This window comes from Numida meleagris, chromosome 2 (assembly GCF_002078875.1).
Source record: "Numida meleagris isolate 19003 breed g44 Domestic line chromosome 2, NumMel1.0, whole genome shotgun sequence".
Lineage (NCBI taxonomy): Eukaryota > Metazoa > Chordata > Aves > Galliformes > Numididae > Numida > Numida meleagris.
The window spans coordinates 57109730-57137127 of NC_034410.1; the positions used below are offsets into that span (position 1 = coordinate 57109730).

At 36.3% G+C, this 27398-nt stretch overlaps 1 protein-coding gene across 4 annotated transcripts in view; it reads right to left on the reverse strand.

Annotated features, from left to right (window-relative positions):
- Nucleotides 1-27398, reverse strand: part of CDKAL1 (CDK5 regulatory subunit associated protein 1 like 1) — a 390780-nt gene that overhangs the window by 204453 nt on the left and 158929 nt on the right. For all 4 annotated transcript variants that reach the window (XM_021389320.1, XM_021389318.1, XM_021389319.1 and 1 more), the window contains one exon: nt 9105-9208. In XM_021389320.1, the coding sequence (XP_021244995.1) occupies nt 9105-9208 (104 nt within the window). The remainder of the gene's footprint in view (nt 1-9104; nt 9209-27398) is intronic.

The window sequence follows — 27398 nt, forward strand, 5'->3', positions numbered from 1 at the left end:
CAAATGAAAACATAGCAAATACCTAATTATTTGCATTTGTGAAGTTTTTTTTTCCAATAGCAGCAACCTTAGTGTGTGCCTGTTATTCTCAGAAGACACAGCTATGAAGAGTAACAATTACCTTTCCTTTGAGAATTTACATTCAAAAGCCAGTATTTATTAACATGATTCATAAGTAACTTCAAAGTACTGTTTATAATCAGAAAATTACTAACACTGTTAAACAGCAAGAAGATAGTCAGAGCTAGCATGTATGTTTCTATCTCTGCCAGGATGAATTGGTGCTTACTTTCTTGTTACTGTGCACCTAAAGTGTTTGAGTTTTTCTCTGAAGAGAGAATTTGGAAAAGATGCTGCTGTGTTTCAAGCAGAAAGACACATACCAACTTGCATTTCAACTTCAATCTGCTTTTAAGTATTCTGCTACCACACATTTACAGGCACCAACTTTTTCTTTTTTCTTTTTTCTTTTTTTTTTAAAGAAGAGATCAGCAATCCTTTCCCTTACAACTTGAGAAGCAATTTCAACAATTCCTTGTTGGATGAAAATGCAAAGACGGTACGATTGTAGAATATCTTCCTCAACTCAGTGAAATTACAGACTGGAAGAAAAAAAAATACATCTCTGAGTAAGACTTGTTTCAGTAAGGATGAACAAAATGCTTAGATCACAGAGTCACCACTGAATGGCTTCGACTGGAAGGGATCTTAAATATCACCCAGTTTCAACTCCCCCGCCACAGACAGGGTTGCCACCCTCGAGATCAGGCTGCCCTGTGCCGGTTCTTTGAAAGGCACCTAATAAAATTTTCTAAGACTAACAAGGTCATACCACTTTATTCCTTAGTGTGCTGAAATCTAATTAAATAATTGGTGAATAATGAATTGTTTTAAAGGGTCCATAAATTATTTTGGCTTTTAAAAGATACATACTTTATGATGTTAAGCACACACAGCAAAATCATAGTAGTTTCAGATCCATGAACATTACAGCTCAAGTAGAACACTTAGCTCAAACCCAGGAAGTTAGTTTTGTACAGCTGAGCTGCTCTCAGTCCAGCAGCTTCTCAAAGTCCAGCACAGTTACAGAGCTGCAGTCAGACGATACCGGCAGCTCAGCTTTTTCTGCAAGTTTTCCGCAACACCAGATCTCTCAAGCTAAGAAGCTCTTCAAGTTGCCCAACTTCTGGTTTCAGGTGAAGACATCTGCCTCAAGAATATCTCACGTTTGAAGCCAGCAGGGAACTCTGAAATGTTACCATTATCAGGGGTCTGGAAGCTCACAAATCGCAGTCCCTTTCACACTCTGGGACCATCCCAGAACTCCATCTTAGCAGACACTGTAAGATTATGGGAAGAATCATGATGATTTTCCTCAGAGCCACCAAGCAGTTACCAACAATGAACTGCTGTTATGATATCAGTAACTCTAATACATGCAGTATCAAATAATATACGAGCTTGGGCAGACTGCCCCATCTAGTTTTCCTGACACGCCTCCAAATCCCTTGACCTAGCAGCCTTGGGAAACTGCAGAAATGCAGTATTAGTATAATGTCAACATCTTAAGAGATTCAAATTGTATCACATATTACCATCACACTTTGAGATTCATGAAAATATATGAATAAACAAGCATAAGTTTGTTTAATCTCCTTCCAGCTTTCTATTCTCTTAAAACACAACAAAATTATATTCTGAATACCTGAAATTCCACTGAAACTACAATGACAGATTCCACCAACTATAACCACAAAGGTAGGTGGTTCTAACAGAATAGAATCATAGAATGGCTTAGATTGGAGAGGACCTTAAAGATCACCTAGTTCCAATCCCCTTGCCATGGGCAGGGCTGCCAAGCTCTAGATCAGGATGCCCAGGATCTCATCCAACCTGGTCTTGAATGCCTTCAGAGATGGGGCATCCGTAGTCTCTCTGGGCAGTCTGATTCAGTGCATCACCACTCTCTAAAAAATTTATTCCTGATATCTAACCTAAATTTGTCTTCTTTTAGTATAAGCCATTTCCCGTTATCGCTATCAGACCATGTAAAAAGTTGGTTCCTTTCTGAGCATCTCTCAAAAACCGAGGTACGCTGTGAACCTCAAAGAAGTCGCTGGTGCCCAAAGGGCACATGGTCAGCACATTTAGGATTGTAACAGCAGCATCAGATGCACCGCAACTGCACTGCAGAATGACCAGTCTTTGGAAAGCACCAAATTCACTGATCACCTGTACAGCACATGAAATACGTTTAAGGCTTTCAGAGAGCAGAGGACTGACTACATCTATATTACACTACAAATACACAAGATCTGGGACACCAGGACAGAAATATGATAGGACTATTTACCAGGCTTGCAATATAGTGTGAAAGACTTGAATTGTTGAGGTACTTAATTTTTTCCAGGAAAGTGATTCATGAACAGTTCTGTGAAAACACGACATAAACAAAAAGCCACATAAGTATATCTCAGCATAGTCATGATCTTGCCACAGCAGAAAGTAAGGAACTAGCAAATAGCTAGAAAAGTATATTTTATGAAGTAATAAAAATGAGATTATTTTACACATAATTTGATCAAAAATGAAAAAGAAAACATGAATTAACTTTACATACAATTCAAACTCAGCAAGAGTGAATTAAAATAGAACTAAGCTAATATGAAGTTCAGGTTTTTCCTGATTCAAATTCTTATAGTTTCAAGTCCCTCACTGAAATATTAAGAGCAAGCACCATAACTCCAATTCAAAGGTCATATTATCTCCGAACTACTGAGAATAACTTCAAAGAAAATGTTTTTATGTTGGTACTGTTGCCACCAAATTCAGATCATCTTTCCACGGGAAAAATAAACCTGCATTTTAGCCAGCAGCTAAGTAAACTTCAGTGCTTTTGATGCATTTTTCCCTGCATTATATTTGCCCGTTGAACAGAACATGCATTGCCACGTTGAAGCCTGGACATTTGAGGGGCAACAAGTAATGTATGAATAACTGGAAGCTTCTGCTGATTGCCCAGGTCCATCTCAGACAGTAAACTTCTAAACTGATTTGGGAAATTGCCCTAAGATGTCTGAACTCCTGTGCTGCAGCTCTGCTGACGCAAGTATTAGCCAGGTTGCAACATAAATTCCATATCTAACGTGATCTCTGCAGTCCTGTGAACTCTTCTGTTGTCACAACCGAAAAGCATAAAACTGCAGGAATAAAGAAGGCTGGAGTCGCTCCATGAGAGTGCCTGGCATACTACAGTAGGTTTATGTTTTCACGAAGCCTTACCTGTAAGGCTCCTTATATAAAAAAAAAGATACCAAAATACCAAAAAAGACTTTGGTATTTTCTTTAAGCTTAAAATTTAATTCCTGATGGTGTGCTACAGAACACCATAGAACATCCAGCTTTCATCCAAATCTGATCTCCATCTTTAGCGTGTCATCATTTTTACCACATCTCAAGACACAAGCATAAAGAAAAACTAAAGTTCTCTTCAACCCAGGTCATAAGAGTTACCAAACATAACCCCCACTCTAAAGGCAAGGTTAATTATACATTTGGCAGCATTGTGCATGTGCTGATATGACAGTCTGAAGGAAAGCTGAATCCAGAACAGAAATGCACTGGAATGGCTGCATGGTTTTTAGATCAGTCAGTTCACATTTGGCCATCTGAGAGGGAGATCTCAACTCTAACTGCAAAATACCAAGCAAAAACATGCAGAATAGCAATGATACTTCATAAATGATTCTTTTTAATAAACTAGAGTGGTAGAAGAATCCCCTAGATATATTTTATTAATAATCAAAGGGTGGAATGAAATTAATGGAGGAAATTTTCACTAAAGCTAAGTGCTGCTGCATACATTTCAATCTCAGTTGTTGTATAGCAAACACAAATGTAAATTCTGTGTTTCAAGACCAATGAACAAAATAAAAAAGTGAGACTTATGGAAAGTGTGTGAACGAAAACATTACTGTGAAAATACAGTCTGAAACTGAGGAAGCTCATTGCTTTAATTCAGTTTTGAGACATTCTGGAGGGGACGAGAGAAGAAGGACCTTTGGTTGGACCACAGTAAACAGTTTCAGCTCAGTTATCCAAGACAATATATTAAAGTTTCAGTCTTGAATCAGTCAGCTAAAATTCCTGTAACTAGACAGCACGATAATAGTTTTCCCACATCCAAAATGAACTAGTTCAGGTATTCTAATGCATAATTTCAGAGCACTGCAAGTTAAACAACCTAGATACCAATAATCTAATGTAATGGATGCTGCATTTCTCAAGTATAACTAAAACTAACTCAAATGAATCTTTTATGCAGATATCTTGAAGATGACAAAAAAAAAAAAAAAAAACAACCTTTATTTCAGCAAATACAGCCGGAAACTTCTTTTTGAGTCAAGAGGAAAGCTCACTAAACTCATAATTTCGGTACTCAACCAAAGCTTGAAAATGGCTTGATATTTTAATGTTCAACTGAAAGGACGTCTTTTAATTCTTTTTAAATCTGTTATAGGATGTTACTTTTTTGTGCTTAAGTTTCTCTTATACAGCAGTTTTTACTTATCTGAAAACATTGTTTCTAATCACTACAGACAGAATATAAATATATATTTTTCTTTTAGGATCATTAGAAAAGGTTACAGGGGACCATGAAAAATTAGTTTGTTACATTATCTCATATAATGCTAAGAAATGACCAAAATACTTTTCTTGGCCTCAGCATTCTGTGCATTAGCAAAGTCAGCAGGCAAAACTTAAATGTTCATGAAACACAAAAGACAATACCAAAATTATTTTTAAAAACTTAACAACAACAACAAATTCCTAGCTCTTCAGCAATAGCCAAAAACCACAGAAGAACAAAGAAAAGTTGTTCATATGGAGTCTCAAATAGAGCAACCCAAGCTTAATGGCATGCAACTTCACAATAGACTTTGGGAACAATACTAGAAGGCCCTAACCCCACCCAGAAGTAGGTAAAAAGGCTGACAGAAGAGACTGATCTTCAAAAATCACTGCCGCTATCCAAAAAAAATCCAACAAACTAAAACAAACGAAAAACAAACCATAAAGCTTGCCTATGCCTTACAAAGCTGTCTAGGTAGAGATTATCTGTAACATGGACTACTCTGCTCACAAAAATGTGATTGGAAATGAATTGAAAAATTAAATGGGATTTAGTTTTGTTCATATGTTTTTAAGGGTAAATAATATTTGACAGAAGAGATTTCCATCTAACATTTGCCTTTCTTATATATCATTATGTATCAGAAAATTCTATCAACTGGAAAACAGTAGAGGCAAAACAAAAGCATTTTTTAAAGAAGATTGAAACAATTCACTATGCAATGGAACACATTCAGCTCTTTTTTTCTATAAAATATCTAATTGTTGAATTCAATATGTTCCCCATCACAAGAAGGAAGCGAAGCTGTTGGAGCAGGTCCAGAAGAAGGCTACAAAGATGATCAGAGGGAGGGAGCACCTCTCCTTTGAAGAAAGATTGAGGGAGCTGGGCTTGTTTACCTTGGAGAAGAGAAGGCTCTGGGGAGACCTCACTGCGGCCTTCCAGTACTTGAAGGGTACAGCTTATAAGCAGGAGACAGACCAACTTTTTACATGGTCTTATAGTGATAGGACAAGGGGGAATGGCTTATAACTAAACGAGGAGAGATTTAGATTAGATGTTAGGAATAAATTATTTACTCAGAGAGTGGTGTGGAACTGGAATGGGCTGCCCCAAGAAGCTGTGGATGTCCCATCCCTGGAGGTATTCAAGACCAAGTCAGATGGGGCTTGGGAATCCTGATCCATCCAGGCTGGCAATCCCATCCATGGAGGGGGAGATGGAACTAGGTGATTTTTAATGTCCCTTCCAACCTAAGCCATTCTATGATTCTAAGATATTCCAGGCAAAAATTAAATGTTTTGAGAATTTGTCTACTCTGGTAGAAGAGTATTTTGTAAGATAATTTACAACCAATCTATAATGGATGTAGCCTTCATACTATCACACCATTGCTGCTAAAAGACAAAGTAAAAGCCAATATAAGCTACATTTCAAAATATTTTTGCACCAAATATTATTTTTAGGCCTTTTTCCCAATGAAGTTTTTTTATGAAATGTTTGCATAAATTGACGAGTATGGGAGAACTCTAGAAACAGCCAACCAGCAAAAAAACTCCAGGTTTCTTCATTGCATTTATCTTGCACAAAAATGTTGTTTGGATTCTGCAACCAAATAGGCTGCAGGTGTTTAAAGGAAAAGCATTTGCTATTTCACACTCATGCTTCCTTTAGTGTGGAGAAAGAAGCAAAGAAAGAATAAAATATGGTCTGTATTTAAGAGATAAAGCCAGTCTTTATCTTTGCTTCCTTTTTACTATAAAGAATACGGCACGAAAAAGTGCTTTGAGCTAAACTTTCTTAATTCTATATGCAGCTTTTTGCTATGCTGCCCTGGGTAGTAACTGGTAAATAATACTAAACATTTTGCTTTTTTAAAGCCATTGCAATGTCTGTTTCTTTTCAGCAGCAAAGTATAGCTTATAGGTTTTGGGGAACAAGCATAGTTTCTATACTGAAATCAGAAAACTTCCAAATGGAAAGAAAATTTAGAAACAAAATTTCAAAGTGGAGGAATATCTTACTCAGAAGAAAAAAAAATGTTTCAGTGTAAATTTTTTCCACATTGAATCACTCTCATTTTTTAAAATAAATAAATATACGAAAACACAACTTATTCACAAATATTTTGTTTCTGAGTTGACCTGTATTTTGAAAGCAAGCATATAGATATTATTAGAACCAAAAACAATTTTCATTTCAAACTGATCTAAGTATCTAATCCAATCCAAAATAAAAAAAAAAACCCTGATCATTCTTTAGTTCTATACAAAGCACCTTCCAAATGACAACTGAATTTAAAAAAAATCCAAAAACCACGTTGATCTAATTCATCCAACTGATTAGCTATATGTCATTAACAATATATAGTTACTCTAGGTATATAACAATAAACATATAAAAAGAGGTTTTCTCTCACACTGAAAGCACACCCAAGCCTATCCATACATTAGAGGCAAAACCCTTGACAGTGTTACTGAGCTACACAGCACAGACTTGATTTCAGTGAATTTCCAAATATTTTCAAGTCTAACTCTGACAGAAATCAAGTGACAGTCACACAATCAACTTTAAATATCAGTCTGCACTTCATCAAAACTGGAGTTTATATGAACAAGGGAAACTCAATTTTCAGATATCAATGGGTAATGCCAGTGCCCATTTCTGTATTGAATACAGCTTCATCAACACAACTTCTGAAAAAAAACAGAAGCGATTGTAGAAGAAATTGGGGTTCAATAACACAGCAATGACTTTAACAATGGATTTGAATTGCTTAGGTCTTTCACTAGATTGATGAAGAATTTCTGCAACCCAGCTGCAGAAAGCTGGCAGTAATAAATTCTCCATATACTCCAAATTAAGTATCTGACTATTTCATGACTATTTTCAAATATGTGGAAGCTTGAGGCAAAGCCTCTCATTTTACAGTTCAGTATTTGCTTCTTTCCTTAATTCCTCTAACAAAGGTAATAGCGCAAGGCCAAATAAGAATAGAACTCCCTTGGAGATGCCTGCTGGGAGACACGTCATAGCATTTCTGTAAGAAATTTCAATACAATAGCTTAAGGGAAACTTTTTCCATTAAAAATCAAGTTATTTTGAGAGAGTCAATATTTATAATAAGAGCCACAATAAAACAGATGAATTAAATTATTAAATTTTCAATCCAAGTGTACAATTCTTTAAGTTCAAAATACTTGCCAAAAATTCATATTTGTTGCCTGTAAATACATACAAAGCTCAAGAGTTTTCCTTCTTGTTACACATTGCAAATATGTTAATTTAATGTGGACTTTATGGCATGTATAATGCGACTATAACATGACATACAAGGTTTTTTTTTTCTTTCTACGCAATCGAAATAAAATTTAAATACTAACCTACTTAAGGCCACAATCCTGACTGTGTTACCCATAAATTCTCTTCCCTTTCTTTGCTGCATCCATTGCTGAATTGTTCTAAGTTTCTTTATAACTTTTTAGAAGATATTTAGTGCTAATACTTTTCCTATGATATAAATAATACAAAAGTACTTCAGAGTTATACCTGGATGAAAAGAAAAGAACATAGCATTCCTTTTCTATCTACTCATCATGCTATTATCAGGAAGGATTTCTGCACACTGACCACAATCACCAAATGGTAGATTTTCTCCTGCACAGTTACTACCTACCAATTTAAAAATCAGAAGTCTTGTAGTACTGAAAACTTGTAACCTTATACAATGTGTTTCTCAAACTGTTTCTCCACCAAATAAGTGTATTTATACATCTTGTATTTCTGTTACTAAATTCATCAGTATTCATCAAATTCATATCAATTTTAGCAACTTGTCCTAAAACAAGAATTCCAACATATGACAGGATTCCTGTCTATCATAGCCAAATTTAATTCACAAAATTGTGAAAAGTGCAAAACTAAGCAGTAAGAGCAGTTCTGTGGCACTTACAATCACACAGAGTACTGTACTGCATGAAAAACTTTTGATGTTTGGCTGGATTCATGTGAGATCATTACAAATACTGTATTGAAGTTAAAAGTAGTCTGACACTACTTGTTCAATTGGAAGCTGTTAATTCTATTTGTTTATAATTAATCCTCAAAACTTTGTATGGTTCACAGAAACACCCCAGAACTCCTCAAAGAAACACACTACCAGAAAAAGCAGTATATCTTAAAAGTGTTTTCAGAATCCTATGGAAGTTCATGAAATTCACTGTTATTGTTAGGTGAAAAAATTAGTATTCCCTTTTAAGAAATAGAGCAAAATGACCATACATTACACTATGCCCCATGATAGTTGCACGCAACATAAAGACAGTATGACTTTCATCGCAAAGGCACCACCAGCCACAGCCACAACATATTAAAAACACTAATACCATAATAAAGCTGTATTTTATGAAGTGAAAATAAGACCTAGTAAACTTCAAGGGCTGACTTTTATTATAGGGATAAAAACTCTTACCTTGAAAAGACTGCTTGGCTCTGTCCACTAGTTCTTCAATAGGATAGCTTGCTAGATCTCCTCTGGCATGCTTAGTTTTGCAGTAAGTACATGCATTGAGACACCTGTTTAGGAAATTAAAACATTCAGTTTCTTGCCAAGAAAGACTTAACATGCATAACTGTATTGATAAAGAACATCTGGGAGAATTAGCTTATATATCAAAAAAGTAGTATTCTGTTTTAAAATAAGCTAAATTGATTTGAAGAGTGTTTTGCTCTCCTACTTCCATAAAATACCTTCTACATCTATAAAGAGGATGAAAAAAATGATCCAGTTCAAAGGATTCATTTATTTCATGTAACCCTGTATGAAAACAATACTTTTTTAGACCTTCAAGATGTGTTACTTCATCATAAGCATAATAAAAAGCTATAACTTCAGTAACACTGACATTTAAGATAAAATTCTAATTTCATTCCTAAAATTCTAATTTCATTCCTGGGCAATAGATCTAAATAGCACAGAAAGTAGAATGAAAATCTTCCAAAGTATACTCAAGTCTACATAAAAACATCTGGTCCACAGCCTGATGTCAGAAAGCACAAACAAAACAATGGATACAATTACCTCAAGTTGATAAGTTCCACCATCAGAAATTAAGCTGCAATATCATTTAGTGACATATTCTAACATTATATCAATAAATGCAGGAAGTGTCTTGTAAATATTCAATTGAGAAAGCATCTTCACCAATTTTGTTGACATATTAAAGAAAAAAATTACTTCTTCATACTGGAAACTAAAGCTGGAACAAAATCGTGAGAGTGCTACCATAGGAAGGCACACCAATTTGATTACACAGGCTGCACTGTCCAAGGTGCAATACAATCATTTTTCTCCATAGGGTATCAATATGGTCCTGGCCAAACTGACCCAGTTGTACTAAAAAAAAAAGAAAAAAAAAAAGGCAAGAGCTCCTTATTTATTAGCATTGGGTCTTCCGTTTTTTAAATTTCTTTACAAACTGTTTGTGTGTGTATATGCTTCATTTTTTCTTCTCAATAAAAAAACCTCAGTTACTTATTTTGCATACAAAGGTCAGAATATGAATAGCATTATCCCACTAATCTAATATGAATAAATGATCCAAGTCTAAACTAGTATCAAAGCATGGTAAAAAGGGTTATTTATTCAATTTGCATAATTTTTTTCCTTTTGTAGTCCATTTGTACAGTAGTTAAAGAAAATAGCATATTACTTCTTCCTTTATTATAACTTATGCTTAAATCTTCTATATAGTACTCAACATACGTATTTTGCTCTATATTTGGGTACTGGTATTTGAAAAGCTCTACAGAAAGAGTACTAAATATTAAGAGAACTGCGTTCTAAGCATCAGTACTAAGTAGTGAAGCTATTAATCTCTGAACGTTGAGGATAAGTTTCATATCTTCGGTCAATGGTCCTTCTCTACATGACCCAACAGCTTTTGATTCATATCTAACTGCCTCTTCTATCTACAACATGGTATCTAGAAACAGATGAAAAAAGCATACAGTCATATTTATAGGAAAGAATGTAAACTAGTTTCTCATGCATCTTCAGAGTTGCCCTATGGGCAAATACTCTTTAACGTAAGTCCTGGGCTAATTTAAATATACAGTAATATCTTTCTTTTTTTCTGATGCTGCAATAATCTTGATCACACAGAGAGAATGGAAATGTGTAGCAAGTGGAAAGAAAGAAGGGGAAGTTATTCTCCAAATGCTCACTGTATTAAGTAGAGTTGCATCTAAGAGATTTATTACTGTAATCTACGTATGACTTCAGGGAGTTTGCTGATCTATTTGGGGGGGGGGGGGAGATGAAAGCTAGGATTTCAAAGTAGACTTGATAGACTTCAATGTAATGTAGAAAAGGATCAATTTTAGAAAGCAAACAACAAAAAAACTTTTAAAATCTACTTGTATCATAATTTTAATTCCCATTTGGAACATAATTAATCTTCTGGACTGCAGTTAACCAAAGAAGCAGATTTTAAATACTTGTAAGACTGCTGAACTAATAACTTTTCACGGATTTTAGAATTACCTTTTCTTAAAACTATAAATTTAAACAAAACAGCAATTATAACAAAGTATTTGTAGATATTCTCCCCCACAAATCTCAAAGCCAATCTCTGGTCCGAGTTTCCAGCATAACAAATTATTCATACATCCACGTTGCCACATCCTCAGACCACAGTCTATCAGCTGCAAAAGGGTTGTAAGGAACCCTGAGAATCTGAACACTGTGTCTCTCAAAGTATCATTCATCAGTAAGTGGATCTCCTAAAACCAGACCACTAGGTAAAACTCTCCTTAAAAATGTCTTTATCACAACTAAAAATTAAATATACATAAGTAAAAAGCCAATGGGCTAGTAGTTGCAAAAAGTATTTTGCTTTGTGTTGAAACTGAAACTTTCTTCAAGCATTTATACCTGGCCTGTAAAAATTACTTTCTATTAATACAGGTCAAAACATTATTGCATAGATGTATCAGACATTTATGGAAAAAAAATATTAATGGTCTTTGTGTTTGTAATCATCAACATGTTTTAAATGAAGTTTTTTGTTTTTCTGGAATCATTACATCCTGCTTTCCCAACATCCTAAACTTAATAAGGTAGCCTGAATTATTTACCTCTTGCTTTGAATTATTAACCTTTATTCTGCTATGTGCCCAATACAGAACATAAGCAAAATATTATCCACAGATAAATTACTACCATGTGGCTCATTCAAAAAACCTTTTGCACTTGACCAAACTGTCATTATCGACATTTTGGCCAAGTGCCTGAAATTCTGCTGTACAAGAAACAGTAGTCTTCACATTGTTGAACTCATATGTGGCTTAAGCAGTGCATTACTTTAAGCAGACTCTTTCTAAAAAAGCAAACCATTTTCAGAATAATAATATTTCTCACAAAGCACACGCTTAACATGAAAGGCCACCCATCCCAGATGGAACTAATTATAAGTAAGAATACTCATGACAGAGCAGAGAAACAAGGACTTTCCTTCAGTGGGACTAATCAGTGGATTTGAGCAGCAGATGAGAATAATAGCACAGATGAGGAGCAAAATCTTGGTTCCTCTTAAATTAATAGGACTTGTGCCACTATGTTTAGTGAAGACAGGATTCCACTCTCGGATATGAGTACAAAACATATTTCATTCAAGAATCATAAAACAGCTCAATTACAGACTGTGAAGTGCAATTAGCGTGCTGTTCACTCACATTTAATGTGACTGACCAAGAACAGACATCTGTGAGCAAGATGTGAAAGCTGCAGAGCTGCCACAGTGTCATATGACAGAAGATCCCTGCTGCACTGCGGGTGGTTAATGTGGGACAAGGGGGACAGTACTGCCCTCTTAATTTCCTGAATAATCCAGTAAATTCTGGCTTGGTATCAAAACTAACGAGTTTTAAAAAAAAAAAAAAAAGACAAAAGAAAAAAAAGTCATTAAATGATCTTCTCCCAGATTAGAATTTTGTGGAACTAAAATATCAATATTGAACCACAAGTGAGTCAAAATATTTATGAATATCTGCAATTACAAGATCTGACTAATTATACAGACATCAGGTTTTATGAAGCTTGTCCCATCAAAAAAAAATTCTGCCAGTAATACAGTACCCCTAATAGTACACTGGACCATCTTCTCAGTACAAATACAGAAAGACTGCTCTTAACATTCACTCACTCCTTTCTCTCTGCACCTACTATAGACTTTCTTAGGCAGCCTCAGTAATTCCAGCCCTAGAGTATTTTGTGTTTGCATAAAGCATTCTTCCTGAGGAAATGACCAGCTTGTTTCAAAATACAGTCCACAGAAGAGATTTAGGCTTTTACAAAATACTTCTGTCAAATGTAATTTTGATAAAAATGCTCTGTAAGTGGAAAAATTCCTTTGTGGCTTGGCTAAGTGAAAAAACAAATGTATACTTTGAACAGGTGAAAGGGAGATGGATACTACGCAAAACTTACTGAACAAGAGTTGGTAGAATTCTACAGAGATTTTTCTTCTTAGGATACCAGTTTTGTAATCATTATACTCTTTATACTGAGTTAAATATGATGAATATTTATTAGTATTTTACCTCAACAAATACTACTTTGCACTTCCAAATTTTTTAAATCTCATCAAGCCTAACTGCAATGGATCAAGGCAAAAAATAGTGTATGGAAGAAAAAACAGTATGCCTACTCTGCCTGACTTGTTTTCAGGAAACCATTGAAGTTTGTACATTTTACAATACAGCTTTTTAATCCACTATGACATGGAAGATATTTTCCTTTAAAAGCCTAGGGCATGGGAGTATGTTTTCACTTTAAAAAGGATTTGGAATTCAAAGTATTTTTGAAACAGTGGCAAGCTATTTCTCACCAACGCCGATCAGTCCAAGCAGCAAACCACATTTACAGAAATCCTGTTTGTTTACAGAAATCCTGGTTTGTTCAGTGAGCCTGCGCATGCACCATAATGGCTATGCCACAAAGATGCACTCAGTGTTACAAGACAAGTTTTCATACGATAAAAACAGGACTTCTCTGAAATTATCTGTGTAGCCAACTATTTTAGTAACTGTTCTGAAAGGACAATTTCTACTTAAAAAGAAAATGCCTCACTACAAAGTTTTAGAAGAAAACAGGATGATCCTTCAAAACACAATCTACAATGTATGGGACTGCTCATATTTTTCTTGTGGTATGATGCAAGTATCAGATGCTATTTTTCTAATTCTGCAAGCCATTCCATGCATGGCAAAAAGGGATCAATGTGCATTACAATGTTGTTCTTCCAAAGACCTTTGAAGTCAGTATTTTATTTGGTAATGTCTCACCAGTTACTCTTCAAAAGGAATCTGGAGATAAGGCAACTCACTTAATTTGATAAGCTGTAGTGTGATTTAATTCTGTACTTTCAATATTTGCAGTTTATGAATCTGAATTACTGCAGTCAAGTGCAGGCAATTCAAAGGCCACAGCTATGTAGTTATACCATCAAACATTCACTTTGTCCAATTAAAGGACAATGACTTAGCATTTGCAAAATCATGTACTCCAATATCACTTAGAGTTTGTCTAAAGAGCTTCTTGATCAATTATTCTGCCCCCAATGTTCTGCAATTATTTGAATTAATTCACTCAGCATTCCAGATTGACATTAAAAGAGAGCTGTGAATTCACAGTTGCCTTAGTATTTAAAGCATCATACAGTATAATTTCACTACAGAATAGCTCTTCTGCAGGCAGATAACAGCATTATACACGTGGAATGTGCTGCAAAACCTAACTGGAATAGTAATGAGCAATTCCTTAAGTTCTAAAAATTCAACTTTCAAAGTTTTCTAGAAGATTACCAAGTATTAAAAGAACAACTGTGACTTCTAAGTAGCAAGGGGAAATGAAGCATCTCAACTGACCTCCATGAAGGGAAAGAGAAGGCTGAAGTGGGAGATCGGGAGAGTCAAGTGTCTTTCTGTATGCCATCCACCTTATTTATCGTGCATCTTCACAATGTTAGCAGCTCCTGAATCACTCATGTAGAAAGCACGGTTGAAATGCAGACCACTGCCTGTGATAAGAGCTATTGTTTTTACTTCCTGAATGGCTTTGGGGACAGACCCTTTTAGAGTGGTGAAGTCTCATAGGAAACATTAGGCTGCAGTTAATTCTGTAGCATAGAGCAGGTACCACACGGATTCTTGGGATAAAAGGTATTGTTTTTGTACTAGTCAAAACATCCTGGAGGGGAAAAAGTTATATTTCAGCAACACTGAACCTACCGGGCTTAATTTAGAATTTATCTGAGATTTCCATCAGACCAAATTGAAAAAAAAGTACTCATACAATGTTTGTGGGAAAATGGTTCAGAATTGTCTGGGCAAAATAATGGCAGAAATAAGTCCTTAATAAAAACAAACTCAACGTTTATAATCTAGAAAAGGTCTCTCTCAATGATGGGTTCTACACAAACCTTCCTGCCTCGAAATGTCCTACAAGCTGCAGAAATTCTAAAAGCTCTGCTGTGGGCAAGGATCTAAGCATTATCTACAATTAATACTGTGCTGCTGCTCTTAGATGCAGTCTCTGTGCCTTGTGATAAACAGGTCAGGCTTGGTGGAAAAAAAAATGTGATAGGTGAAGCAGTAAAAAGAGATACATGTCTCAAGTACATACTCTTCGCTATGTTTCACTGACAACTTAAAATGAAAAAATACAACACGTATCAACATAACTGCCCGATCTGAAATCTGTCTGAGATTTTCTAAGCAGTTTAATGGATTGATTTACACAATTTTAAGAATCCAATGACCGATTTATTTTAAAAACAGAAGATTGAACTAGGGATCTTATGTTTGCATTTAAGAGACTCCTAGGGGAATGTCAGAAACAAATGAATCCCTGTTACAGTTATATAGCTATGTCAGTCTGATTATCTTCATGGACTTATCTGCCTTACAGCCCCATCACCTTTTAAGGACATCTCAAAGAAAACAGTAGTTAAGGTACTGACTGTTGAATAATTAGCCAGGCTAATTCGAAGGACTAGGGAACCAGCTTTAGCAGGGGGCTTGGACTAGACGACCTCCAGAGGTCCCTTCCAACCCCTACAATTTTGAGATTCTGTGAACCTAGCATTTATAAATTATTTTCTTTTCACCATTTTATAGTGTTACTGTTTGAAATATGTTAAAAAGTATTTTACTGTGAAAGTACAACTAAAAGCATATGGATAGTGCAGCAAAACAGGAAACAGTAGCTTTTATTTACTAAACAACTAATCATCCTCAACTTCTCCATCTGCTTTGCTTCTCTAAAATTCTCCCTTTCTAAGGATTCCTCAGCCTCTTAATTTAAAAAGCAAACAACCCACCACCCTCTTCTTCCATTTTCTTTCTAACTTTCTCCTGTTGTCTAGCATTCAGTAATCACGATGCCTGCAACTCTCCTGTGCTGTCCTCATGTCCCAGTGACTGGAACAGTCTGACTTTCTTCCAAGCTAGCTGGCTTGTGTTTGTCTGCTTTGATTTCCTCTTTAACCACACAAGTCTGTGGTCAGTCTGAAACTTTTCCAGTACAGAGCTGCCAGCTCTGACAGAAACCTTAACTTGCTAGCCTGCTTTCGTTTTATTGTTTAAGAGCACAAAGACATCTAGTTTTTATCTCTTTAGACTTACATTAAGGAGAAATCTTTTGATTCCTTTTCTTTTTGTAACCTCCATTGCAACTCAGATAGTAACGGTCAGTCACTTAAAAGAAAATCGGAAATATCATGAACAAAGCCCTTGGTGCACGAATCAGAGCATTCAAAACAGGCCACAGAGCCCCTTGTGGACTCAGGATCTGAACAGCCTTCAAGACATTACAGGCTGGAGAATACACAAGAAGCAACTCCAGTCATCAAAAGCAAAATTTGACTTAAAAAAAAAAAAAGAGTGGACAGACAAAATACAAATTAGCTCAGCAATTCAGTTGTCTACAGGCCTTACTCAACATTCAAATAAATGGAAGTTTTCTTCCCCATATTCACAGCAACAACTGGCTACAAGAACATTATCTGTGCAAAGAACTGACTTGAAACCACTTTTCAACCTTAGAAGTGCTCTTAGAAAGACCCAATCTTTAGGAGTACAGGAGTTTTGCACTGGCTGCCTTTGAAATGGAAGTTCATGGGCTGTTTAACAAAGCCAATGTAGCAACAAACCTTACTGCTTTGCTCAGTGAGCTCTGCAGCGCTGCAGCAGAGCTCTCACAAATAGAGTGCTGATGATGTCACATCCATTTGCCTTTATTAGAGAGGGTCAAAATGACATTCTCCTTGCATGGCAGAACTGGTTACTGTGACCTAGCCTAATACAAGGAAGTGGCCCACTGTGCCAAGGGTAGGGCAGATGATACTTTGATTTCAGGCAGGTCTTCACCAGTCTTGCGTTAAGCCCTTTAAGCCAAATTGCTGTGATAACAGACTGAAGAGGTGAGTGGAAAAACTGGCCAAGCTGATGGGCTCCAAGGGTTGTGGTCAGCAGTACAAAGTCAAACACTCCAAGAAATGGGCTAACAGGAACCTCGTGAAGTTCAACAACCACAAATAAAAAGCCATATAGCTGGGACAGAATAACCTATGCAAAAATGCAAGCGGGGAAGGCTGACTGCTAGAAAACAGGTATGTGAATAAGGAATTCAAGGTCCAAGTGGGCAATAAACTCAGTGTGAAACAGCCATATGCCCTTATAGTGAAGAACGGCATACACATTGCTCTGAGTGACAGGACTGTAATCGTGAGAATTAAATGAAGAGGTTAAAGTGGTTAGTGCCTTCTGCTTGGCACTCGTGAGGCTGCATCTGTAACGCCGTGTCCTGGAGTAAGGCAGACTGACAGAGGGGAGCAAGCAGACAGAAGGACAGCCAAGATGATGTGGGAGATTTGCATGCATGACACATGAGCACAGGCTGTGAAAACTGGGTTTGTTCAGTGTTCAGAAGATATGTCCTACTGTAATCTACAAAGAGCTAATGGGAGGGTATAGAAAAGAGAGAGCCAGACTGGTTTTGGAATTCAGGATCAGAGGTTGAGAAGCAATGGGACAAGGCTATACACAGGAAACTGCAATTAGACTGAAGGTAAAGTACTTTCCTATGATCATGGTCAAATACTGAGACAGGCTGCACTACACTTGATCTCATCACTGAGATGCTGGATCCCGACACTGGCACTAAACCCTTCTAATGCCCAGAGACTGGCCCTGCTCCAACACTGTGTCAGCATGGGTAAGTGCATGCAGTGCGTGTATGTGTGGGAGATGCACAGGGGAAGCACAACATGCTTCCAACACCACAGAAAGCCATGCTTCAGCGAGAGGAGTAAGAAAAGCCACAAAATGAGAAACTAATGCAGAGAGGTCTGGCCTGCACAAGGAAAAGCAGAGAAAAGCATTAAATGAAAGACACCACGAATAGTACCTACAGTTAATAATTTTGGTTCTGTTTGGTATCACATACAGTTAGAATGTATCTATAGAATGTATATGATATTCATGTACTTCAAGTACACCATGGCACTTTTAGGTCTAACATTAATAGAGAAACGGGTATGGACATCATCTGACACGTCTGTTGAAGCAGAGAGCAACCAGTCCTGAGCAAAGTATTCCCAAGCAGGTTGTTGAAGCTGTGGTCAGCTAAGAGTCCACAGGAAAAATATATGAGAAATCCTTGAATGTAGAAATGACAACAGACGTATACATTCTGCAGAAATTAATTTTCAGCTTTCATTGTATTCCTTCACAGGAAGTAGGAATACAAGAAAGGGGTACTGCTTCCATACACTGCATATTGAGGAAGTGTGCACACAGGCATTCTTACAAGTCCATGCAGTTATTGACTGTTGTATAAATCATGCTGTTTCATACCATCCTTCATCTGTGTGCTACATTAATCAAAATGCCTCTAAATTTAATAGACACAGAACGAGTAACTGTGCAAAGCCCATAACCAAGTGCCTCCAGAGAGGTATATTTGTACTACTCCATATTCCTCTGAAATGTTCTACGCAAACCTAACTGTAAACAAGTCTTACAAAAAAAGGCAAAATCTGTCAGTTTTGTTCTATCTGGCCCCACTTAATTTTATGAATGCTCTTAACTCAAATTGACTTAAGAATCCTAGACTCTGTTCTGCAAACACACCTGCATCACAAGTGTAAAAGAAATTGATAGGGGGAAAAAACCCTGAACATATTGCATAAACAGCGAAGTCTCAATGAGAGCACGTGCCAGTATGCTGAGCATCTCGTTGTGTCCTTATACAGACTACAGATTCTGACTTGTGTTAGTAGACACAGTGGAGATAGACATATCTTTGCTTCTCAGAAGAGAACTGTTCCCTTTGGAGTACAAAGCAATGTCAGCTGATCTACACTAACACACACACACACAAAAAAAACCACTGTGTTTACTGACTGCTTAGGGTACTTCACAATTTCCCTCCAAAAAGAGGTCTAGGAAGTCTGAAGTATAGCTAAAGAAACAAACCCAATTTACACTGAAAATCTCTACATGGTTATTTTAATAGTTGTCAGCCAGAACAAGTCTTATTCTTTCAAAAGTTGTATTTCTCCCCACATACAAGAATAGAGCAAATACACAGATCTACTTTGGTTGTTAAGTTTCAGTACTGTTTTCATATAATGCACCAGAGAGCTGTGGCCTACTCACCACTTTTCAACAAAAATATCCTTATTTTTGTACAATATGAAATTCAATTGGTAGGTTGAGGGCATTTTTCCAGTCTCATTTTTGGAACACTTTTTTTTAAACAATGCATGTTCAAACAAACGTTCACAGCTACAAGTCCTAACAAATCCCAGTTAAGATACACTTATTTAAACCTGCATTGATTGTATACTCACATGCTTCTTACCCAGCCATCCTGCTGCCCTCCCCTCTGCCCTCAAAAAGATAGTATTTTTGATACTAAATACAGTTGACATACAAAAAACTGTGTCTAAACTAACTGTACTTAGAGAACGGGGGGGAAAGAAGATGAACTCTAACACAGAGCTGTCATGTTCAAAAGAGGAAACACTGTGAAAGAAGAACGGGGAAATCATAATAATGCACGATCCTTCAGACAGCTCTTTTTGGCACCAAAAGATATGGAATCTAAAAAATATTACAGCAGCTACCATCACTTCACACATCTAGCTATTTTTCAAAATCATTTTACAGTATCTCACAAGCACTCTATTCTTTTATTTAACTGCTGGATTTTATAGCTTCATTCCCATAATTTGACTACAAACTACATATCCTCGTTATATTTCTACTCAAAGAAACAACAGCTGTAAAGTACATAGGGTAGAATGAGCTGACAATATAAATGGAGGGCTTAGGTTAAATTTAATGATTAAAATTCCCATTGTAGTTCTTAAGATAACTTCTGCAGCTGTCTGAACTGCAGAAGAATAGCTGGTTATAAAGTGTTTGGAAAATGCAATTTGCACTAGTTAGGCTTTCAGTAGGGATGCAAGGGATATGCAACTGGCACATGAGGGGAATATCTACAGAAAGGGGAATCTATATAGTAGAGAACTAAACAGCGCTGCACTGAACAGTACAAGCACTGTGTAACTTTGCTACTTCTACATATAGATATTTCTAACTAACTTGGAGTACATGGCCTGTTTCCACAAAAAATTGCTAGATGATGATTTAGACACGTCCAAGAAACACTTCTGAAGGTCAGCTACAGAAACAATAAGGCTCCCTTACAAACTTAGCATATCCCTACAAACTGCAATACAAACTACTAAGTGTAAGATTAGTTTATGCCTTCTGTAGAAGCAAAATGGCTATGCCTACCGGAGAGATACACTGACCTCTTAGTCTGAATTCAAAGGTTATTAAAACGCTTATAGTGTATCACTACATTATTTTTAATCACAGAACTAAAAGTTAAATTACTCAGTGTGCTGAACTATACAGTTGAACTTTCCAAAAGATGCTACTACTTAGTTTTACCTGTAACAGCATTTCCCTTCTATCACTTATAAATTTCTTTTTGACTATTCCTCATTTAAGTGGTAAAACTAAACACAAAAGTTACTGGGTTTTACTAAAGAATTATTTCTACAAGAAAAAGTTTTAGCGTGTGTTTTGGTAGATCTGTTGAGCCACTATACTGTGTATTTTATTTTTCTAAATGGCAGGAACAGTCTATAGCTTTGAAAAGAAAAAGCACATCATGAAAATCTAATTTGCAGAAAAACTCTATACCAACAGTAGAGAGAGTTCTTCCTCAAACTCTTAAGCAAATGATGTAAAACAAACTGCTGGAACACAGCACTGTGGATGACTAAAGAAATCCTTCAGTAAACATTTCCCCAGCTGCAGCGTTTAGTGTGGTACCAACTTAAACAGCACAGACTCAACCTACCTTCTGAAAAAAAAAATGACTATTTCAGAAGCTAAGCAACATTACATGACATACATGACTAACAGCATACTCACTCAAGACAAAAAACACCAGACATTTCTCTCTTAAAAACAGAAATGATAGCAGAGCTGGCACCAGTCTGCAATGCAAGAAAGACCATGTGATACTTAAACACTTGTGTATTAGTTTAAAAGTAAGTTAGATAAGCATGTGATGAGTGACAATTTTGTACATGACCTTTGCTTAACAAGCTCTTTTTCAGGAAATCCACACAAATATCAACAAAATTCCTTTAAATAATACTCCACATATTAATGTCTTGAAAATAAACTCTAAAAACAAAATTCTGCAGGGTTACTTCAGGAAAAATAGAAAACATACATTTTGCAGCATGAATTCAGAAAGAAGAAATGCAAAAAAAAAAAAAGCATTAAGTTCTTCTTGTAAATCAGGCTGATGAAATTCAGCATGGTAAGTTACAGACACAGAAGCGTAGGGTGGATGTTTCCAGTGGGAATAATTCGCTCTGCCTAGCAGGCAAAGAATTTGGAAATAGAGTTCCTCTTTCCAGAGACTGAATAGGCATACAAGATTGCACAGGAAATGCTTTTAAGTTGGGAAATGGGGAGGCATTCTGTGTGGAATGGGGAATCCATAGCTTAGCGTATTTCTTTTAGAAGTGTCAAACCACAACAACTACCTCTGAGTGAAGGTCTCTATCAGTATTAAACACCTGGGCTTTTCCATTACTATGAGCTCCTATTTAAATATCACAGAACCACAGAATGGCTGAGGTTGGAAAGTACCTCTGGAGCTCATCTGGTCCAGGCCCCCTGCTCAGAGCAGGGACATCTGACAAAGTCAGTGAGGATACCTCAAGAACCTGCCTTCACGTACCTTGGCATTTTGTAATTTCGGCAAAATCCTTCTTGGAGCCTGCCTACCCATTTTCTCCAGGGAAAACCTTTCTGATTAAAATTATCTCTAAATTAAGTCTAAGAACTAGCCAAAGCACTAGATACTTCTGGAACCAAATCACCCAGTTCTGCTTCCTGTTTCCACACATTCTTTAGGGCTTTTCCCTGTCAGTTCTCCAAAAATTCCACCTTGACTTACGAGGGTACAGAAAATACTTCAGTCAGACTCTTTTACACATTTTCATTTCTTTTGCTCGCGTTTAACAGTGATAATAACACTAGCAAAAGAGATTATTAGTATTAGGCAACTCAAAGTTATCAGATTCTGCTGATCAACATTAAAGACACAGACACTGAGATTTAAACTTTTAAGTTGTACAATACTTTAAAATAGGCTATTAAAACACAGAATAGGCATTTCTTAAACTAACATTCAAAAATACAGTATTTTTTCAAAACAATTTATTCTTGAGTGTTTGCCTTGTTTTCCTAGTTTTGATTTCTCTATGTGAAAAGAGAAGACTAAAGAGAACACAATGTTAATAATTATAACATTTGAGGCTATTTTTCAATATTTATAGCAGTCTGAGAAAAGAAGAAAATGTTTCTCAGGATTCTGGTCAGATTTCTCTTAGGAAATGTGTACACAGGCATTAAGAGAAAGGACGTAAATGAACTCTTTTCTCAACAAGGAGGAATTTATTTCCAACCTCAGAAAGAACACTGATGTCAGAACTAAGGCTATATGAAACTGCAAATAACTACAAAACCATATTTTCTCATTCAAGCAGACCCTAGGCTCATTGTGTGATCCAAAAATACTTCTGTTTGTAAGCACCTGCCAAAAGACAGGCAGGAAGTCCCTTTACTGCGCTAACCTGGAATCAGATTCCTGTATGTTAAAGCTGGCTCACTTTCTAGATCATTGTTCAAGATAATCAGGAAAGCAGTATCAAAAAGAATCATCTGAAACAGCAGGAAACTATACATCATATCTACACAAAAGGAGATCAAGCTTATTTCCCTGCACACATCCTTTCCCCTCATGGTTTAACTTAAGAATTGGACATTGAATTAATTTCTGTTGATCTTCCCTTTGGGTTAAAAAAAAAAAAAAAAACACAACTGTGCAGTGTGGGAAGCCACCTAGTGACAAAGGAACACAAATATGCCTGAAGCTGCCCAAAGTTTCAGAACCATGATGCAGTTAGAGCATGTGATTACTGCTGTTTTTCTCAGAGACTTGCAAGATGTGCAGTGCACTGTAGTTTAGAGAATTCCTTAGTGACTTCGGGCAAATTTATGACTCTTTCTGAATCTTCTAAGTGAGCTGTGAAATAGCAAATTTACTGAAGATGAGATGTGCAAGAGCAAAACAAAATATACCAAAATGGGTAAGGAAAAGGTTAGGTGCCCATTTTAAGCTCATAAAGGTACCGTATGCAGAAAGAGTTGAGATTTGAGACTGGGAGGAAATAACAAAAGAGATGAATTTTCAAAAACAGAAACAATCAAAACTATTTTCTGACTCAATTCAGAAATGATTCAGCAGACTCAAAAGAGGAAGTTGTCATGAAGCAGAAAAATAGTTCTAAAATTTGCGCGTCGGTAAACAAGATTTCTCATTTCTCAAAAACTGAGAGCTCAAGGAGTAGCATGAGCACAAAACACTGCACAGCAAGAATTCAAGGCCAGAAATGCACGTGCATACAATGTGTTGTAATGTTTTCTGCCAGTGTCAAAGAATTTCACTTTACCAACCGGTACCTTATCATTTCACTGCTTAAGCATCTTTAATAGAGTAATGCCAAAGAAACAGCAATTTACTGGAATAATTCTTAGGTGTCATATGTCAACAGTCTTAATGAAGGATTGGCTGAACATTTCTTGGAATAGGAGACAATGCATGCTGTTCGTTAAAAGAAAAAAAAAGAAAGCCTTGTCCTAGATCAATTCAAACAGTATTTAATACCAGCTTTGAAAAACACGGAGAAAGGATTACTAGTCTTGAAGCGTCATACCACAAATGATGGCACAACTGCAGGTAATTGATATGCTAGTGAAGAAATACTTTGAAGACCTTTTAATTATTTTTTTATTCCTTCTAAAAAAGCAACAAATTAAAACGGTTCATGGCAGAGGAACGTGCGCTAGCACCATATTATGTTATTTCAGGTAAATAGTGAAAAGTTTATACTCTTATTGCGTATTAAAGACAGGTGTATAATAAAATCACTGTGTATATTTTTCTTTTTGGGAGGGACCATCTATAGAACATCTAAAACATATTTGCTGTTCAAAGCAGTCTTGAATAATAGAGATCAATACAAATGGCAAAAGTAATTTCTGTTACTGTTGCACATGGTAAAGATGTCAATATCTTCCACCTTCCCAGCAGCAGAAGAGGATTTATTATGTCTGAAACTGCAGGTAGTTCAACAAAGCTGAACAGGCCTGCTACTACGGAGGAATGCAGAGGACTGTAGCTACCTCCACCTATACAACAAAAGGGGTAACTCCTCAGCTATTCATTTGAACGTAAGAACAATGTCCATTACAATGTTCATTAATAGATACTAGAAGTTGGATTTTATTTTCATTCTGAAGGAAATACCCATGCCTGATCTACAGAACCAGCTGTGCCTACCTTTGATGTCTGGGGGAAGACAGAAGTCAAGCTAAAAGCCAGAAGGGAGGAAACAATTATTTCCTGGCCCTAATCCAACTGATTTATTTTCTTTTTCTTAAATTACTCTCTTACATAATCAGCTTGAGAAAACTAACAAGAAAAAAGCTATTTTTCCCTTGCTCTCAATCAGAAGGCATAGATGAGAAGGCATGTCCTCAGCTACGGGAACACAGAACAAGACAGATGCACCGAGAGCAGAAATTTAACTCACTTTGAGATGCTGAAATGATACAAGCATGACAGTTGGTAAGATGAGAATGTAATCCACACTGATATTTCACCTTTTTCTGATAGACAATACATTTTTTTAATGTTCTCAGTGAAATCGATACCAGGTAGCATCTACAGATGTTGTAGCACATTTGCATTTTATATCCCATTCTTTAAATGGGAAATATTATAATTCCATGATATTGGTAAGAAGTGAAAAAGAAAAATCTTTCACAGGTTATAATCAATACTCTATTTAAGTATCCCATTAGGAAATAATGAGCACAGATGCCAGTTACAGTAAGTTGCAGTGGAAAGAGACCTTAGGCAAAAAAATTAGACTGTTAAAATTTTCTGTTGTAAACATCTCTTTCCTTTTCCCTCTGTTGCAGCAGTGTGGTTTCTGCAAGGTTTGGAATACTTGACTTCAGATGTTATAACTAAACTTAAAATTCCTTCCCATATTGACAGATGGCACAATTGTGTGCATCTTTTTCATTATGAAAATTATTTTGTGAACTGTTCCAGAGTAAAACAGATTGATTCACAGTGCATGCATGGTTGAAATACATGCTTAGTATATACTACACCTGGAATCTTACTGCAAGTACATGCAAATATTGATTAAAACAGAAACAAAAAAAAAGCTCCAGTTGAGAAAGTTTCCTTTCACAAGTATATATATTATCTTTCAAGATCCCTACCTCCTATGTTTTCTGAGGGTAATCAACTTGATAGACTCTGTCACGTCATTGATGTTTAGCTAAATAGTTATGAAAAACATCCTTTTAAATACTAAGATAGAGCCAAAGTAATTGTATCACTACTTTCTGGGGAGTTTGCTCAGAGTGTTTACACTGAATTAAAGTAAAAAAAACAATGTAGTATGCGGTATGATAATGTATCACTTACATAAGTATCTTGAAAAGTTAAACATTAAAATATAGAAAATCTGTATGTTATTCATGAATAAACTAAATCAATTAAATTGAAAACAAATCATCTTGTAAGTATTCAGTCAGTCATTTTACAAAATATGAAGTGATCTGTAATACAGACTCACTGTTGATTCAAGATGGGAACAACAACATTTTAGGAGAAGATGGAAATGTTGAAAACATTGTGGGATAGTTGGGATAGACAAAAAAATATTTAAGCAGTTGCCAAAAAATGAGTCTATCACTGTCAAACAGCAGACAATTCAATTTTTCACATACCAGAAAGATTTTGTCTTCCATGTCTCTTTGTATTTTTAACTACAGATGAAATTGTATTGAGAAAGAGAATTGAGTTCCTATTGGTAAACACAGAAAGCTAAAGAAATATGGGTTGTTCTACTGAACTGAATTACAGATTATTACTGAAATATCCCACTAACCTCAGCGCAGGAGGGCAAAGGTTTCACAAGCTCTTAGACTTAAGCTACGATATCCTTTCCTGAGTAAAGACAGCGTCTTCATAAACTCATCTATAACGGAGTCAAACTGCATAGTGTATTCACACTAAGAAGTGGACACATTGGCATAGATAATATTTGCTGAATGCCACAAATCTAGCTCAGCCAGTTCAATTAGCCAAAAATCTGAAAGGACAACACAGGCCACTGCAAGAAATCAAGAATCCAACAGCCATAGGTAGGGACTCTTTTTAAGGCCATTAGCAGATAATAATTTGGTACCCTAATTAGAATCTTGTGCATACTAGTTGATCCATAAACTACTTTGTCAAATTCCAGTTTTAAGTAAGAGATGAATACCTGTCAGCCAAGCTCGACTATGGCAAATATTTAGTTAATCTGTACAGAGTGACCAGCTTTTTTAATAATCCATGTAGATCTGGTTTGCAGTCAAGTACTCTGTCTTACAGGGGGGCTGCACAGTGCCCGATACTAGTGAGGATCTGCAGTCACTCTGTGGTACACTGGTCTCATACAAAAGCGGTATTTAAGGGAGAGGGGAACATGTGATTTCTGGAAAAGAGACACTGGGCACTGCTGCAGTAAAATATTGTGGGATCAGCACTCCACGCCACTGTGGGGGAGCTGCTCATTATCCCAGGGATACAATCAGACAAGAACAGCCCTTAAGGAATCAGCATGAAGAAAAATAATCTCAGCAATACCAGACACTCCAGGCTGCCAAAAAATGAAAGAAAGAGTCCAAAATTTGGAGAAAGGTAGATTCATCAGAGAAGTCTCCCAGCTCCATGTTGGAACACAGTTTGATCCTGTGTCATGTGTCCCTGGGGATCTGATTCTGCATCTGAGCATGATTAGCACTTAACAAAATGCAGTACAGTAAAATAAATATCTAGATGCATTTAAGTGGTCTCAAAGAACCTCATTTTCCCTCACAGGCAATCTTATGCTGGCAAAGAAGTAAATACTGTTCTAACTGGGATCTGCACATCTGCTAGTGTACAGGCATCAAATGACTCTAAAGCAATAATTACACTCCACTGAAGGAGGCAAAAAAAGACACATGCTTCTTTTCCTGATCTTTTTTGTTT